Source organism: Colobus angolensis, unplaced genomic scaffold (genome assembly GCF_000951035.1).
Source record: "Colobus angolensis palliatus isolate OR3802 unplaced genomic scaffold, Cang.pa_1.0 Scaffold575, whole genome shotgun sequence".
Taxonomy (NCBI): Eukaryota; Metazoa; Chordata; class Mammalia; order Primates; family Cercopithecidae; genus Colobus; species Colobus angolensis.
Genome location: NW_012119321.1, coordinates 188353 through 207378, shown reverse-complemented (window position 1 = coordinate 207378; position 19026 = coordinate 188353). Strand labels below are relative to the sequence as shown.

At 37.6% G+C, this 19026-nt stretch overlaps 1 protein-coding gene and 1 long non-coding RNA gene across 2 annotated transcripts in view; both read left to right on the top strand.

Moving 5' to 3' along the window:
• The window catches only part of LOC105526102 (zinc finger X-linked protein ZXDB-like), a 3122-nt gene extending 1237 nt beyond the window's left edge, over positions 1-1885 (top strand). Inside the window, 1 exon segment of the mRNA XM_011961992.1 lies at positions 3-1885. Coding sequence (XP_011817382.1) covers positions 3-1638 — 1636 coding nt within the window. The 3' untranslated portion in view covers positions 1639-1885.
• A 514-nt stretch (positions 1886-2399) lies between these two features.
• Positions 2400-4665, top strand: LOC105526099. Its single transcript, XR_001004020.1, has 2 exons — positions 2400-3343; positions 3383-4665. It is a non-coding gene; the product is annotated as an uncharacterized LOC105526099 (long non-coding RNA).
• Positions 4666-19026: the final 14361 nt, after the last annotated feature.

Genomic DNA, 19026 nt, shown 5'->3' with positions numbered 1-19026 from the left:
CCCCGCGGGCCGCTGGGCTCGGGCTCAGGCATGGTGCTGTACTTGTGCCCCGAGGCGCAGTGCGGGCAATCCTTCGCCAAGAAGCACCAGCTGAAGGTGCACCTGCTGACGCACAGCAGCAGTCAGGGCCAGAGGCCCTTCAAATGCCCCCTGGGTGGCTGCGGCTGGACCTTCACCACCTCTTACAAGCTCAAGAGGCACCTGCAGTCTCATGACAAACTGCGGCCCTTTGGCTGCCCGGCGGAGGGCTGTGGCAAGAGCTTCACCACAGTGTACAACCTCAAGGCGCACATGAAGGGCCATGAGCAGGAGAACTCATTCAAATGCGAGGTGTGTGAGGAGAGCTTCCCCACGCAGGCCAAACTCAGCGCCCACCAGCGCAGCCACTTCGAACCCGAGAGGCCTTACCAGTGCGCGTTTTCTGGCTGCAAGAAGACATTTATCACAGTGAGTGCTCTGTTTTCCCATAACCGCGCCCATTTCAGGGAACAGGAACTGTTTTCCTGCTCTTTTCCTGGCTGCAGCAAGCAATATGACAAGGCTTGTAGGTTGAAAATTCACCTGCGGAGTCACACCGGTGAGAGACCTTTCCTTTGTGACTTTGATGGCTGTGGCTGGAACTTCACCAGCATGTCCAAACTCTTAAGGCACAAAAGAAAGCACGACGATGACCGGAGGTTCATGTGCCCTGTGGAAGGCTGTGGGAAATCTTTCACGAGGGCTGAACATTTGAAAGGCCACAGCATAACCCACCTGGGCACAAAGCCTTTCGTGTGTCCTGTGGAAGGCTGCTGTGCCAGGTTCTCTGCTCGCAGTAGCCTCTACATTCACTCCAAGAAACACCTGCAGGATGTGGACACTTGGAAAAGCCGTTGCCCGATCTCCACTTGTAATAAACTCTTCACATCCAAGCACAGCATGAAGACGCACATGACCAAGAGGCACAAGGTGGGCCAGGATCTCTTAGCACAGCTAGAGACAGCAAATTCTCTTACACCCAGCAGTGAACTTACCAGCCAGAGACAGAATGATCTCAGTGATGCAGAGATTGTGTCTCTCTTCTCTGATATTCCTGACAGTACTTCTGCTGCAGTGCTGGACACAGCATTGGTGAACTCTGGAATCTTGACTATTGATGTGGCTTCTGTGAGCTCGACTCTGGCAGGACACCTCCCTGCTAATAGTAATTCCGTAGGGCAGGCTGTGGACCCTCCGGCCTTGATGGCCACCAGCGACCCTCCTCAAAGTCTGGATACCTCTCTCTTTTTCGGAACAGCGGCCACTGGTTTTCAGCAGAGCCCCTTAGATATGGATGAGGTCTCAAGTGTAAGTGTGGGGTCATTGGGATCTCTGGGCTCTTTGGCCATGAAAAACTCCAGTCCAGAGCCCCAGGCTTTAACACCCAGCAGTAAGCTAACAGTGGACACAGATGCTCTGACTCCTTCCAGCACCCTTTGTGAAAACAGTGTCTCAGAACTACTGACACCAGCCAAAGCGGAGTGGAACGTACATCCTGACTCTGACTTCTTTGGACAGGAGGGAGAAACCCAGTTTGGATTCCCCAGTGTAGCAGGAAACCACGGTTCTCAGAAAGAAACAGATCTTATCACTGTGACTGGCAGCTCATTTTTGGTATGAACCAACTCTATTCATTCCTTGCCATGTGGCTTACTTTTATTGCAGTCAATTTTGAGGATGTTCTGGACTAAATATCTAAGTGCAGTCATTTCTTTTTGGTTTGCAAAAAGAGCACAGCCCTGGACTACAAGTTTGGAGATCTAAATTCTGATCTTGAGTCTAGAACTGACAAGTTGTGTGACCCTGAGCAAGTCACTTAACCTATCTGAGCCTTAATTTCCTTATTTATAAATTGAGGTGGTTTGAATAGATTGCTTTTAAGGTCTTTCTGCTCTGTGATTCCTTGATAATAGATTTATTTCCTTGAAAAATATGAGAACTTTTTCAGTGATGTGGTATGTCTTTTTTTTTTAACTGCCCTCCCACCCCTCACATGTTCTTTTTTTGGCAAACGTACATAATGTTACATCATATTATGATGAACATCCATGTACTTTTCACTCCACCTCCACTTCAGCAATTATGAATCCATGAACAGTCTTTTTTAACTTAGCCTCACTCACTCCCCATGTTCTAGTATTATTTTGTAACAAATAGCAGACATCTGATCATTTTATCTATAAATATTATTTATATATCTCTGAAAGCTGTGGGCTGATATGGAAAAAAATGATAATTCCATTATCACAAGTGGTATTCACAGTAATTCTTTAATATCAGTAAATATCCAGTGAGAGTTCAAACTTCCAATTGCCTCATAAATGCTACTTGTTTTATTATTTTTAATTAGTAGAATCCCGTAAATCTCCTCAGTGTCTTCTTAATCCATATGTTTCCCCTTCATCTTTCTTTTTTTCCTTGCGATTTTGTTTATGAAATGAGGTTGTTTCACATGTAGCATTTGCTATGATTTAAGTTTTGCTAATTACATCCCTATGGTAATGTTTGCTTTCCTCTATCCTCTGTTTCTTTAATTTGCTAGTTATGTCTAGAGACTTGATGAGATTGAAACATGGCTTTTGGCATGAATGTTTCATAGGTTATGTTGTGTTCATTTAGTAGGTGGTGCATAATCTGTGGTTTTCTCTCTTTTGTGGTATTAGCAGCTGCTGCAGATAAATGCATTAATTCACGATGCTTCTGATATAATGAATCATCTTTGTAGAGTTACTAATCCTTAGCAAAGGAGAAAATGCTATGTAATAGAAATATTATTCAATACCAAAATATTTTCTTAAATAGTCATAGAACTAACAAGAAAAAATAGATAGCAAAAAAATGTGTTGGCTGTTCTCACTGTTTATCTTCCTGACTTCTTTTGATGATGGAAGGCAGTTTTGTGGAAATTGCCAGCCAGGACTTTGACATGAAACAGACCCAGGGCTAAATTTTGGCTCTGTGGTGTTGGTTAAGTGGCCTTGAATAAATTAGTTATTAAGCCTCAGTTTTCTAGCTTTTAACTGATTATAGCAATGCACACAGATACCTGACACACTGTTAAATTTTCTTCTCTTCCTGTTTCTTACATTAAGAAAAAATACTCTGTGTTTTGGCATATTTTGGTGAATTTGTACCATTTTTATTCTCAGTCCTTCCTTTTATAATAATTGGAGTATTTTAATCTTATTCATATGCAGACAAAAGAGCTTTATGAAGTTCAGGGTGAAGTAGTCAAGGGAATCTGTTTATTCCCTCTTCCCTCTACTGAATAATTTTCCCTCTAAGAATTGCTGTGGGTAATACCACGAGTGGAGATATTGCCCACATGCGTAACAGCGTATCTCTCCATTTGATCAATTCCCACATGCATAACAGCATATCTCTCCATTTGATCAATTTGTCACCATCTTTGCTCTGCTTTGAAAGTCAGGCTTCTCTGTGACTGAAGCCTGCTGTTCCCTGAAAATCTGATAATGGAGCAGTGGAGGTTTCTTTCTTTCTGTGCTCTGTAGATCTCATTGTTTGCACTTGGAGTTTCCCAGAGTTGAAAGGAAAGATTGAACTGGAATATTGTGTAAACTGTCTGTCTTACATTAGTGTAGCATTTTGCAATTTGGGGAACATCTTCACAATTTGTGTCTCGTTGTTCAGAACAACGATGTGAAGTAGTTTTGGCAATGTCTGTGTTTCATGTAATTTAGCCAACTCCCATTCCAACTAGGCTTTGGCTAAATCTGACAATTCTATATATAGCTTAAAACAAAGAAGATACATTCTTTTCACCCCTCCCAGTCTACCCATCCAGCCTTCATGATTCATTCCTGTGTCAAGGTTAGTCGCTGTTTTCCATTTGAATTGGTTTCTTTTATGGTCAGTTTACTTTCTTCCCTCTCCCCTCCCTTTCCTGTACATTCCCGTCCTTGCCACGCCTTTCTGTCCTCTTTTTTAATGGATGTATCTTTTTCCTGCTGTTATCCCTCAGACATTCTCCTCATGGCACATTTTCTTTGAATGCTAACATTTACTGAGTGTGCATTGGAGTTCTGTGCATACAGGAAGAAGTTATTTTCTGAGTTTAGATAATACTATGTGTATATGTGATTAAAATGATGAAGATTATTTTCTATACCCTTCAAATTAGAAGTGGATTTCTGTTTCATTACTTCCAATTTAAAAAGTTTTTGCCAGAGTTTTGCCAATACTCTCTTATTTGCTCTAGTATACTAGTCCAGTATTGTTTGCATGTGGATGTCTGTGGATAACAGTTATTGTAGCACTTTGGCAGTGCACTAAAAATTTGCCACTATGAAATGTTTCTGTATTGCGTGTGTGTGTGTTGAAATACGCACACAGCCACACCCATATGTATATTAAAAGTGGTTGTATTCATTTAGTGAAAAACAAAAAGTAGATGTACTTTTGTAAATCAGATAAATGCTTGGAATTTGATTGTGTCTACCCATTCAACAGTTTTCCCTCTTTGCTCTGGAAATATTTGTACTCACATAGCATATTTCAAAAATGTCGTTGTTCGTTAAGGCCTTTTAAATAGACCACTATTTTTTGTGTCTGGCAGATGAGTATGTCAAGAATTAAGATGAACACATAAGTCTTGGAAATTAAATAAATTTATAAACATAAAGATAATTTAATGCTGTGACTTCATTTTTTAAAATTATTTAAACCAACTTTCTCCCAATAAAAAATTATAAACTATGTCTTGTCCTGCTTATTCCTGGACAAATTTTCAAAGGACCAATGTTACGTTCTCAGAGGGAACAGCTTTTATTTGTCCATGGGCTCACAAAGTTTCACTAAACAAATTTGTTCAAATGATTTCTCTTTCAACATCATTTTCTAGCAAAATCATGGAAAACAGCTTTACACTTTCAAGGTAATAGATATAATTCTGTTGGTGGTGATAAGCTGCACTTGACTCATCTGGAAAAAGTTGCCATCACTCCTTTTAAATAATGGTACTTGTTTTAATTTCATCCTGTTTCCTTTCTGCTTCTCTTCAGGCATTGACTTATTAAAACTTCTCGTCAATTGAAAACATAGTAACATAATGGCTTAAAAAGAATTGTGTTTTTAGGGCTCCATTGATCTTGTTGGTCATAAGCTAAAAATACACTGATATTGGTATTTCTTTTACCAATTAGTATAATTAATACAACAAAATGCTTTAGTAGTAGTCGAGAAACATGGATAGACTATGAAGTTTGTCTCTGTGACCTACATTTTTCATGTTCATATCTGGGAAACATATGAGAAAGCAATTTGTAAGCTGGAGATTATACTGTATATATTCAAAATTAACAAATATTTACTGAGCATCATTGTGAAGATTACCCCATAACATATTGAGTGGTCTGTGAGAGGAGTACTGTATGACCCTGACCTTTAAAGAGATCGCTGTTGATGGGAGGCGATAGAAAAATAATATATTAAATTATTGAAGAACAAAAACAGAAAAATGTTTACTTTGACACCAAAATGAAAATGATTAAGAGGTAAAAACAAAACAAAACAAAAAAACAGTAAGAATAATGAGACATTTATTCTGGACACAGAGAAGCCAGCAAATATGTTTTAATAGAGGAGTCAGATCATGAAAATTATGTTTTAGAAAAGTTAATGTCATGCTAGTGTACAATGTGGATTAGATGGGAAAGACTGGAACAGGAAAATCAGTGAGAAAGCTTTTGCAGCAATCAAGGTGTGATATGAAGGATGAAGCCAGAACTAGGGTAGTGCCAGTGGAAATCAAAAGGAAGAAAGAGGTATTGGAAATATTTTCAAATATTTCCAGTATTTGAAGACAGATTTCAAATATCAGATAATTTCAAATATCTCTTTAAATACTGAAGAGACAACTTAGTACCTCATTGTGGGGGAAGAAGCGAGGGAGGGAGGGAGAGAGAGAGAGAGAGAATGAAAGAGAGAGAGAGAGATCATCATAGAAACCAAGAATGGTAACTCAGGTTTCCTTGGAGACTATAATATATTTTTACTAACAGAATGAGGGAAGTAAGGAAGAGTTCATTTTGAGAATCAGTGTATAAAGATGGTGTATTTAGTTAAACAATAATTGTTAAAGCATTGTTATCCTGCATGAGGATACATTATAATGTGGATACAGTTGTGATTTATCCACTTTCTAGAAGACACCAAAAGGCTACTCTTTTTTTTTGGCAGGGGGTTCCTTTAGGCATTCTCAGAGCTACCTACACAGTTATGATCCTCTTACCTCCTTTTGAATTACCAGAGACCTCCCCAGCTTGTCCTGAATGATCCAGATCTGCATTAGCCAATATGGTAGCTACTAGTCATATGTGCCTATTCAGCATTTGAAATGTGTCTAGTGCAACTGAGGAACTGAATTCTTAATTTAATTTAAATTTAAGTTTTAAAACTGAAGCAGTTATAAAACATTTTTCTGTTAAACACACAAATGTTTTGGCAGGACTAAATTTCACTTTAGCCATTGAAAATTTAGTATCCAAATTGAGTTGTGCTATGAATGTAAAATATAAACCTTAATACCAAAAATTTTCAGAGGCTTAATATAAAAATTAAATATCTGATTAGTATTTTAATATTGATTACATGTTGAATAATGTTTTGAATAGATTTGGTCAAAAAATATTCAAATTAATTTTATCAGTTTCTTCTTACTTTCTTAATGTGGCTACTAAAAAATCTGAAATAAAAGCAGAACACAGTGGCTCATGCCTGTAATCCCAACACATTAGGAGGCCAAGGTGGAAGGATCACTGTGACCAGCAATTCGAGGCTTCAGTGAGCTATGATTCCACTGCTGCACTCCAGCCTGGGTGAGAGAGTGAGACCCTATCTCTTTAGAAAAGAAGAAAATTAAAGAAAATTTAAAATTAAACATATGGCTCTTTAAAAAAATAAAATTACAGATAAGCTCTCATTATATTTCTATTGGACAATGCAAATCTGGACATTACATCACTTCCTAAGACTACTCTGTATGAAAATGAGCTATGCCTTCTGTGCTGTATACTAACTTTTAAGATTCACTGGGTATTCTATTTTATGTTTAGGGTATAATAGTCTATGTATTATAAAGGACTGCACCATAGTTTTAGGAATTCAGTATTTTGTCATGAATTTCAGCAGTTCACTATGAAAGTAGAAGTGAGTTTCACCTGCATCTGTCTCAGTTGGAGCTGGGAAGAGTAAGATGGTGAAAAGTTCAATATTCCTGGATATGTGTGAGATTGCCTCATTGAGGCATCTCACTCATCATCTCTTCTGTCACTAAAGAGAGTCGTGAGGCAAGGGATAGTGTGAAAACCCCTACAAGAGTCTTTCCATTTTGTAGTTTCCCTGTCCACTAAAAGAGAGAACTCTAGAAGGAAGGGAACAAAAATGAAGGGTAAAACATTAAAGGAATGTAAATAACTCTCCAGGAATTACATTGTATTTGATGGTGAATTTGATAGGGGTCCCACTTTGTCACCTAGGATAATTTCTCACTCTTGTTAATTTAAAGACAGACAACACTCTTTTAACTTTTCATTTTTCTAAAGACAATATCCAAATGCGGTATTTTAAAACAAAGCACACAAAGATACCTAACAGCACACCAACAATTTCTGAATCCCTTAAGACCATTGATTCTATTTGTTTACTAAGCTATCAATCAGCACTTATGTATTGAGTACCTAATATATGAGGTATTGTGAATTATTACACCTAAAGTATAACTCAATCATTCCAAATTTTTTTGAGTATCAATTATGTAACAGGTATTGTCCTTATGTTTAAAGATATGATCTATATGGGAAACTATTAAAACCAGTGTATAACAGAGCTTTAAGAGGTACATTATAGATTTACCAGAATAAGAAGTACCATTTTCTGTAAGTGAGCATAAATTTTGATGATGGGAAACCAATATACACAATATCAGGAAATATAGTATTTCATCAGAAACTGAAATTTTGTTTAAAGTATAAATATCGCAACAAAAGTATTCTAAACTAGAACTTTGACAGGTTTCTGAGAAGTAGATTTGATAAACTGTAGCAAAATATGAAAATTAATTATGAAATAGACTTTATTTTTTATGTATTTTTAGATTGCAACTTTTGGCTTGATGAATCTTTTTTATTTATTTATTTATTTATTTATTTATTTTTATTATACTTAAAGTTCTAGGGTACATGTGCATAACGTGCAGGTTTGTTACATATGTATACTTGTGCCATGTTGGTGTGCTGCACCCATCAACTCGTCAGCACCCAACAATTCATCATTTATATCAGGTATAACTCCCAATGCAATCCCTCCCCCCTCCCCCCTCCCCATGATAGGCCCCGGTGTGTGATGTTCCCCTTCCTGAGTCCAAGTAATCTCATTGTTCAGTTGCCACCTATGAGTGAGAACATGCTGTGTTTGGTTTTCAGTTCTTGTGATAGTTTGCTAAGAATGATGGTTTCTAGCTGCATCCATGTCCCTACAAAGGACGCAAACTCATCCTTTTTTATGGCTGCATAGTATTCCATGGTGTATATGTGCCACATTTTCTTAATCCAGTCTGTCACAGATGGACATTTGGGTTGATTCCAAGTCTTTGCTATTGTGAATAGTGTCGCAATAAACATACGTGTGCAGAAACTTATACCTATAAGTGATCCTGGGGATTGTGTACTTATCTCCCTCATTATATGAATGAGGAAAGGTATTAGGCCTACACTTTGTGTGTAAATTTCTTTTCTTCTTATTATAAGGCATTATTGCAAAATTTAATTCTGTGGAAAAATAAGGACATTATTTTGAAGATAAATGTCTTATATTGACACACCAGGTGGAAGGAATGAAATAGTAATTAATTTCAGGTAACATTTGGGACTGAAAGTTAGAGTTAAATATGGAGGAACCTAAAGGTTCACCAGTGCTCTGGGGTGGGAGTTCTGGTAAACATGTAAGTGTTTTGATTTCTGGTAAAAAAAAAAAAAAAAAATAGTAGCTTAATATTTTTGAAAATTAGGGAAAATTTCGTTTCAAAATAGCAAAATAAAACTTTCTTTAATGCTAAGAATTTTTTAATTTTCAAGATGTAAAACACTCACAAAGGGTAAAAAACAAACATTTTCCTTATAGCATAATAGCAAAAGAAAGTGATTTATTTTAAACAAGACTAACCTCTCTCTTCTGTTTACAGTACAGCGTAGAAGCTAACTTCAGAATTATCTTCTGTCTTCAAATGACAGAAGGAAACTGTCCACTTGTCTGCTTAGAAATTTTCCAGAACAGAGAACCCTAGTGGAAATACCATTGAAGGAGCAGCAGCAGTTTATCCCAAGCTAGTTTCAGCTTTAGTGCTGCCTTAGTGAGTCCTTTCCTGTCCAAAGTGCCAGCATTAGCTAGTTTAACACCAACTACAGTCAACTTTTAGTACTTGCTATGTGTAAGAAAATTTAGCATTTTTCTCATTCAATTCACATATGATTGTGGGCTTCCTGGTGCTAATTATTAATTATCTCATTATAATATTAACAATAATCAGTTGGCATGTCTTATGATAATAATTACACTTCAATATTTTATCTTCATTTAAAAATTGTTTTGACTAAATAAAATTTTGCTTGACATAGGGGTACATTTTTCTACATTATTTGAGTATGTCTCAATCATCTCCGTATTTTGGAAGCAATACAATTTAGAGCTCTGTTAACATTTATTTAGCTAAATGTTTAGAATTATAGCCTTACAATGTTGGCTACTTTGAAAATGGAGAAAGGCAAGCATCCCCCACGTTCATAGATCAGTGATAAAGTCCCTGGAAAAAATTTGGGGAGTGAGACATTAAGTAGGTCTTAGAGTTAAGATCAAATTCATAAGAAAAAAGCTATTTGATTCTGTCGTTTAAAATTATTCATTTATATTTATCAAGTTTGCTGCTGATATATATCATATAAACTCATAGAAGCCTATTTTTAAAACTCTGTTTAAAGTATTATGTCATTAATTGGTACTTTAAAAAATAGCCTAACTGGTATTTTATTTTTACAAAGGGCATCTGATAGCATTTAGACTTTGAAATTTGAATACAAAATATGTACAGTCCTTAAATATAACATTTCATAATATTTGTAAGGTAGTTCTGACTATGATTCATAATAGATTCTTTTGTGACAACAACAAAAATATTTTACAAAGGTAAAATGTTACGTGCATCCACAGCCAACATTACATTTACTTTCCACTCATATATTCATAATAAGACAATAGTAAAAAGCATTGAGAATTCTTCTCAAAGATAGAAAACTGTGGCTAAAAAATATAAGAAGGATTTTAAAATAGAGCATCATACTTTTTACTTTCTCGAAAGCCTTTGATCAACAGCATCGGGAAACAAAGATGAGAGGCACATGTTCAATATTCTCCAGCATTTTCCATTTATACTGAGAAATACAAAGACATCAAACAGACATTATTGCAATATTTAATGATTGTCTAGTACAAACTACATGAAGAATCATTCAGGGTACACATAACCCAGTGAGAAGAGACATTTCCTTAATTGACATCCTGCATATGAAATGTCAAAAGTGGTCAAATTAAATGTTATTTTACTTGACACTGAGAGTAGGTGTTGCTTTCCACAAATAAATACTCTTTAAAGGAGTTTTCCTTTCCACTTACAGTGAATATTTGATTCAGATAATGAAAATCGCTATTCACTCTCTTAAAATCTTTGCCTGTCCTCTTTATTGTTATTATTATTATTATTTGTTGGGAAAGACAGTCTCATGTCTGCAGTTTTTGGTTCCCACTTAGCCACATATTTATGGACCTTGGGCCTGGAACACTCCCTAACCAAGAGATAAAATGCCCACATGACTGTGCTGGACTTACCACCTCGTGCAAGAGTATCTTTCCCTGGTGCATGCTAAATGCATACCTATTTTTCTGCTTAAGCATGTGGGTTACATGACACCTGGCAAACCCCACGGCCATACCTTGCCTCCCTAGGGAAGGGTTAGGATCCTTTCTCTGCAGCAGGAGAGGAGTGTGCCATAGGCAAATTTCCCTTTTGGTTGCCAAAAGAGATCAACTAGCCATGGGAAATCAATGCACACTATTGAAGCTTATCATGCTCTCTTTATGTAGTAAAGCTTTGCTCCATCCATTGCTTAACTGTGTTGTGGGGGTTTTTGGTGACTCCAATACCCAGATGCAGTGGGCAGAAGTGTTTGGAGTCCTCCCCTGGAATTGGTAACTGGTGCATGGTATTCTGCTTGATATTGTTATTATTTGTAGTAATTTCCATCTGAACTCATTTCCTCAATGTTGTGAGATTTGTTCATGTTCATTGAGCGTAGCAATTCATTCATTTGAATTTCTCTGTAGAATCACATGGTATTCATTCACATGTCAATGAGTATGTGCATTGTTTCTTGAGTTTGGCTGCAACAGATAACACGATTCTTCTATATATATTTTAGTGCATTTTCATATGGATTTCTATGGGTCAATACCTAGAAGAATGGAAAGATTATATAGTAGTATGTGTAATGGTTCCAATTGCTCCATGTCTTTTCCAAAATTGACATTTTCAACTTTTTAATTTTAGCTGTTACTATTGGTTATCTAATAGTATTTCATTGTAGTTTTAAATGTACATTTCTATGATTACTAATGGGCTTGAGAATCTTTTCATGTTTATTGGATATTTGGATATCTTATTTTTGAAGTCTTGTGTTGTTTAAGTGGGTGAGGGCTTTGTCTTTTTCTTGATTGATTTTTAGGGGTTCTTTATATATTCAAGGTAAAAGAATTTATTAGACATATGTGAAAAAATTATCCTACTCCTTTTATTATTTTTTATAATTAAGTTCCAGGTTACACGTGCAGGATGTGTCAGGTTTTTACATAGATAAACGTGTGCCATGGTGGTTTACTGCACCTATCAATCCATCACCTAGGTATTAAGACCGGCGTGCATTAGCTATTTCTCCTGATGCTCTCCCCACAACTGTCCTCCTCTGACAGGCCCCAGTGTGTGGTATTCCCTTCCCTGTGTCCATGGGTTCTCATTGTTCAGCTAGTGAGAACATGGTGTTTCGATTTCTGTCCCTGTGTTAGTTTGTTAAGGATAATGGCCTACAGCTTTATCCATGTCCCTGCAAAGGACATGATCTTGCTCTTTTTTATGGCAACATAGTATTCCATGCTGTATATATGCCACATTTTTCTTAATCCAGTCTATCACTGATAGGCACTTGGGTTGATTCCATGTCTTTGCTATTGTGAATACTGCTGCAATGAATATACATGTCCATAATCTTTATAATAGAATTATTTATATTGCTTTGGGTATATACCCAGTAATAGGATTGCTGGGTCAAATGGTATTTCCAGTTCTAAATCTTTGAGAAATTACTACACTGTTTCCTACAATAGTTGAACTATTTACATTACCAACAATAGTGTAAAAGTGCTCATTTTTGTCTGCAACCTCGCCAGCATCTGTTGTTTCTTGACTTAATAATTGCCATTCTGACTGGCGTGAGATGGTATCTCATTGTGGTTTTCATTTGCATTTCTCTAGGGATCACTGATACTGGGCTGTTTTTCATATGTTTTTTGGCCACATCTATGTCTCCTTTTGAGAAGTGTCTGTTCATTTCCTTTTCAGAAGTGTCTGTTCATGTCCTTTGCCCAGTTTTTAATGGGGTCATTTTTTTTTCATGTATATTTGCTTAAGTTCCTTATAGACTCAGGATGTTAGACCTTTATCAGATGGATAGATTGAGAAAATTTTCTCCCATTCTGTAGACTGTTTGTTCATTCCAATGATAGTTTCCCTTTCTGATGATAATTTCTTTTGCTGTGCGGAAGCTCGTTAATTAAACTAGATCCCAATTGTCAAGTTTTGCTTTTGGTGCAGTTGCTTTTGGTGATTTTGTCATGAAGTATTTGGCTCTACTTACGTCCTGAATGGTAATGCCTAGATTTTGTTCTAGGGTTTTTATAGTTTTGTGTTTTACATTTAAGTCTTTAATCCATCTTGAGTTAATTTTTGCATAACGTGTAAGGATGGTTCCAGATTCAATTTTCTGCATATGGCTAGCCAGTTGTACCAGTATCATTTATTAAATTTATGAATTTTTCCCCATTGCTTGTTTTTGTCAGGTTTGTTGAAGATCAGATAGTTGTAGATGTGTGGTCTTATTTCTGAGATCTCTATTCTGTTCCATTAGTGTATGTGCCTTTTTTTGTAACAGTACTATCCTGTTTTGGTTACTGTAGCCTAGTAGTATAGTTTGAAGTCAGGTAGCGTGATGCCTCCAGCTTTGTTCTTTTTGCTTAGGATTGTCCTGGCTATATGAGCTCTTTTTTGGTTCCATATGAATTTTAAATTAGTTTTTCTAATTCTGCAAAAAAAATATCAATGGTAGCTTGATGGGAATAGTGTTGAATCTATAAATTACTTTGGGCAGTATGGCCATTTTCACAATATTGATTCTTCCTATCAATGCGCATGGAATGTTTTTCCATTTGTTTGTGTCCTCTCTTATTTCCTTAGGCAATGGTTTGTAGTTCTCCTGGAAGAGGTCCTTCACTTCCCTTGTTAACTGTATTCCTAGGTATTTTATTCTTTTTGTGGCAATTGTGAATGGGAGTTCATTCATGATTTGGCTCTCTGCTTGTCTGTTGGTGTATAGGAATGCTTGTGATTTCTGCACATTGATTTTGTATCCTGAAACTTTACTTAAGTTACTGATCAGCGTAAGAAACTTTTTGGATGAGTTGTTGAAGTTTTCTAGATATAGGCTCATGCCATCTGCAAACAACGGCAATTTCACTTCCTCTGTTCCTATCTGAATACCTTTTATTTCCTTCTCCTGCCTGATTGCCCTGTCTAGAACTTCCAGTGCTATGTTGAATAAGAGTGGCGAGAGTGGGCATCCTTGTCTTTCGCCAGTTTTCAAGGGGAAATACTTTCAGCTTTTGCCCATTCAGTATGCTATTGGCTGTGGGTTTGTCATAAATAATTCTTATTATTTTGAGTATGTTCTTTCAATACCTAGTTTATTGAAAGATTTTAACATGAAGGGATGTTGAATTTTATTGAAGAACTTTTCTGCATCTATTGAGATAATCACATGGTTATTTTCTTCAGTTCTGTTTATGTGATGAATTACATTAATTGATTTGCCTGTGTTGTACCAGCCTTGCATCCCAGGGATGAAGCTGACTTCATCATGGTGGATATACTTTTCGATGTGCTGCTGGATTCAGTTTGTCAGCATTTTATTGAGGATTTTTGCATCCGTGTTCATCAGGGATATTGGCCTGAAGTTTTCTTTTTTTGTTGTATCTCTGCCAGGTTTGGGTATCAGGATCATGCTGGCCTCATAAAATGAGTTAGGGAGGAGTCCCTCCTTTTCGGTTTTTTGGAATAGTTTCAGAAGAAATGGTAACAGCTTCTCTTTGTACCTCTGCTAGAATTCAACTCTAAATCCTTCTGGACCTGGGTGTTTTTCTTGTTTTCTTTTGTTTTGTTTTTTTTTGTTTGTTTGTTTTTATTCGTAGGTTATTTATTACTATCTCAGTTTCAGAACTCATTATTGGTCTATTCAGGGATTCACCTTCTTCCTGGTTCAGTCTTCAAAGGGTGTATGTGTCCAAGAATTTATCAATTTCTTTTAAATGTTCTAGCTCATTTGCATAGGGACGTTTATAGTATTCTCTGATGGTTGTTTGCATTTCTGTGGAGTCACTGGTGGTATCCCCTTTATCATTTCTGATTGTATTTATTTGAATCTTCTCTCTTTTTTTCTTCATTAATCTAACTAGTTGTCTATTTTATTGATTTTTTGGGAAAAAAAAAAGAAGACAGCTCCTGGATTTGTTGATTTTTTGAAGAGTTTTTTGTGTCTCTGTCTCCTTCCGTTCCACTTGAGCTTGGTTATTTCTTATCTTCTGCTAGTTTTGGGGTGTGTTTGCTTGTCCTTCTCTAGTTCTTTTAGTTGTGATGTTAGGGTATCAATTTGAGATCTTCCTTGCTTTTTGATCTGTGTATTTAGTGCTATAAATTTCTCTCTGAACAGTGCTTTAGCTGAGTCCCAGAGATTCTGGTATGTTGTATCTTTGTTCTCATTCGTTTCAAAGAATTTCTTGATTTCTGTCTTAATTTCATTATTTACCCAGAAGTCATTCAGGACTAGGTTGTTCAATTTCCATGTAGTTGTGTGGTTTTGAATGAGTTTCTTAATCTTGAATTCTAATTTGGTTGCCCTGTGGTTTGGGAGACTGTTTGTTATGATTTCATTTCTTTTGCATTTGCTGAGGAGTATTTTACTTCCAATTATGTGATCATTTTTGGAGTAAGTGCCCTCTGGCACTGAGAAAAATGTATATTCTGTTGTTTTTGGGTGAAGAGTTCTGTAGATATTTAACAGGACCACTTGATCTAGAGCTGAGTTCAAGTCCTAAATATCTTTGTTAATTTTCTGTCTCAATGATCTAATATTGACAGTGGGGTATTAAAATCTTCCACTCTTATTGTGTGGAAGTCTAAGTCTCTTTTTATGCCTTTAAGAACTTGTTTTATGAATCTTGGTGCTCCTGTATTGAGTGCATATATATTTAGGATAGTTAGCTCTTCTTGTTGAATTGAACCCTTTACCATTATGTAATGCTCTTCTTTATCTTTTTTGACCTTTATTGATTTAAAGCCTATTTTGTCAGAAACCAGGATTGCAACCCCTACTTTTTTCTGCTTTCCATTTGCTTAATACATTTTTCTTTATCCCTTTATTTTGAGCGTATGTGTGTCTTTGTAGCTGACATGTTTCTTTTGAATACAACACACTGATGGGTCTTGTTTTTTAATCCAGCTTGCCATCCTGTATTTTTAAATTGGGGCATTCAACCCATTTACATTTAAGATTAATACTGTAATGTGTGAATTTGATCCACTCATCATGATGCTGGCTGGTTAGTTTTGCAGACTTGTTAATAGAGTTGCTTCATAATGTTGTTGGTCTGAGCACTTCATTGTGTTTTTGTGGTGGCTAGTAATGGTTTTTCCTTTCCATGTTTAATGCGTCCTTCAGGAGCTCTTGTAAGACAGACCTGATAGTGATGAATTCCCTCAGCATTTGCTTGTACAAAAGGATTTTATTTCTCTTTCACTTATTAAGTGAAAAGAGAAATAAATTATGAAGCGAAAAAAGAAATATCACTTGGCCGGATATGAAGTTCTGGGTTGACAGTTTTTTAATTAAGAATCTTAATTATTGGCCCTCAATCTCTTCTTGCTTGTAGGGTTTCCACCAATATTCCTGCTGTTAGTCTGATGGGCTTCCCTTTGTAGGTGACCTGGCCTTTCTCTCTGGTTGCCCTTAACATTTTTCTCTTCATTTTGACCTTGGAGAATCTGATTATTTTGTGTCCTGGGGTTGATCTTCTCATGGAGTATCTTATTGGAGTCCTCTAGATTTCCTGAATTTGAATGTTGGCCTGTCTTGCTAGGTTGGAGATGTTATCCTGCAGGATATTCTGAAGCGTGTTTTCCAACTTGGTTCTATTCTCCCCGTCTTTTTCAGGTACTCCAATGAGTCATAGATTCAGTCTTTTTATGTAGTCCCATAGTTCTCAGAGCTTTTGTTTGTACTGTTTCATTCTTTTTTCTTTAATCTCACCTGCCTGCCTTAATTCAGCAAGACAGTCTTCAAGCTCTGATATTATTTCTTCTGCTTGGTCAATTCAGCTATTTTTCATGTCTATGCATCATGAAGTTCTCGTGTTGTGTTTTCCAGCTCCATCAGGTCATTTATGCTCCTCTGTAAACTGGTTATTCTAGTTAACCAATCCTGTAATCTTTTATCATTGTTCTTAGCTGCTTTGCATTAGGTTAGAACATAATCCTTTGGTTCAGTGAAGTTCATTATTACCCACTTTCTGAAGCCTACTTCTGTCAGTTCATCCATCTCAACTTCAGCCCAGTTCTGTGCCCTTGCTGGAGAAGTGTTGTCATCATTTGGAGGAGAAGAGGCATTCTGGCTTTTGGAATTTTCAGCATTTTTGCATTGGTTTTTCCTCATATTTGTGGATTTATCTGCCTTTGATCTTTGAGGCTGTTTACCTTTGGATGGGGTTTTTGTGGGGTCTTTTTTGTTGATGTTGTTGTTGCTGTTTTCTGTTTATTTGTTTTCCTGTTACCAGTCAGGTCCTTCTTCTGCAGGTCTGCTGCAGTTTGCTGGGGGTCCACTCTAGACCCTGTTCACCTGGTTATCACCAGTGGAGGCTGCAGAACAACAAAGATTGCTGCCTGCTCCTTCCTCTGGAAGCTTCGTCCCAGAAGGGTGCCAACCTGATGCCAGTCAGTACTCTCCTTTATGAGGTGTCTCATGACCCATGTTGGGAGGTCTCACCAGTCAGGAGGCACAGGATTAGGGGCCCACTTAAGGAAGCAGTCTGACTGACCCTTAGTGGAGCTGGTGTACAGGAATACCCTTCCACCAGATCTTGCAGACTCTTCAGAGCCAGCAGGCAGGAAGGATTAAGTCCTGAAACTGAGACCACAGCCGCCCCTCCCCCCAAGTGCTCTGTCCAGGGGAGATTACAGTTCTGTCTGTAAACCCCTGGCTGGAGTTGCTAAAATTCCTGCTGTGTGGCCCTGCCCAGTGAGGAGGAATACATCTGGGTCCCACTTAAAGAAACAGTCTGACCATGATCTGCCCCAGCAGCTGTGCTGCGCTGTGGGGAATTCTGCCCAGTCTTCCTAGCACTGGCAGGGAAAAACTGCTGACTAGAACCACAGTAATGGTGGTCGCCCCTCCCCTTGGGAACTTGGGTCATCTTAGGCAGACTCCAGCCTGCTGTGCTGGTCAGCGGGGATTCCAAGCTAGTGGATCTTCGTTTGCGGGATTCTGTGTGATTGGGACACACTGAGAGAGGCTGCTTGGCTCCCTGGCTTCAGCTCCCTTTCCACGGGAGTGGATGGATCTCCTGCCTCACTGGAGTTCCAGAAGCCACTGGGGTATGGAAAAACTCCTGCAACTCAGTGCTTACCGGAGCAGCTGCCAGCCCCTGCAGCTGCCATGGGTCTGCACAGCTTTGTGCTTGGGACCCAAGGCCTTGGTGCTGTAGGCTCACAAGAGAATATCCTGATCTGCGGGTTGCAAAAATCTGTGGGAAAAGCGTTCCTCGGGCGGGTAGCACAATCCCTCCCCGCCTCCCTTGGCTAAGGGAGGGAAGTCCCTTTGCCCCGTGCAGTTCCTGGGTGAACCATCACCCCATCCTGATTTTCCTTGCTCTTTATGGGTCGCACCAACTGCCTAGTCAGTCCGAATGAGAGGATCTGGCTACCTCAGTTGGAAATGCAGAATTCATTCACTGTTTATGATCATCTAGGTAGGAGCTGCAGACCAGAGGTGTTTCTACTCGGCCATCTTGTTCTCTCCCTCTATCCTACTCCTTTTACTCTTGTAAATGGTGGCTTTTGATGAAAAGTTTATAGTGTTTTCCTTTTTGGTTTGTGGTTTTTGTGCCTTTAAAAACAATGTTGCTAATCCAAAGACTACACAGATATTTTCCTGTCATTGCTTTTCAGAAACTTTTTTCCTTTTTTCATTTCTATTCGTAATCCACCTGGAATTAATTTTCATAAATGGCATGGGGTAGGCTGTTACACCATTTTTTCACCATTTAGATATCTGGTTTACCCAGCCCCATTTATTAAAAACACTACTCTGGCCTGATTGTTCTGTCATGATCATTCTATTATAAATCAAGTGTCAAATATATGTTTAAGTCTGCTTCAGTGCTGTCTATTTTGTTCTCTGTCCATGCACCAGTGCCACACAGTCTTAAATACGTTAGTTTTATAATAATTTGATATTTGATAGTATAAATTCCCTAACTCTCTTGTATAAGATCTTGACCATTATTGACCCTTTCTTTTTTCATATACAATTAGAATAAACTTATTCATTTCAATGACAAAACTACTTG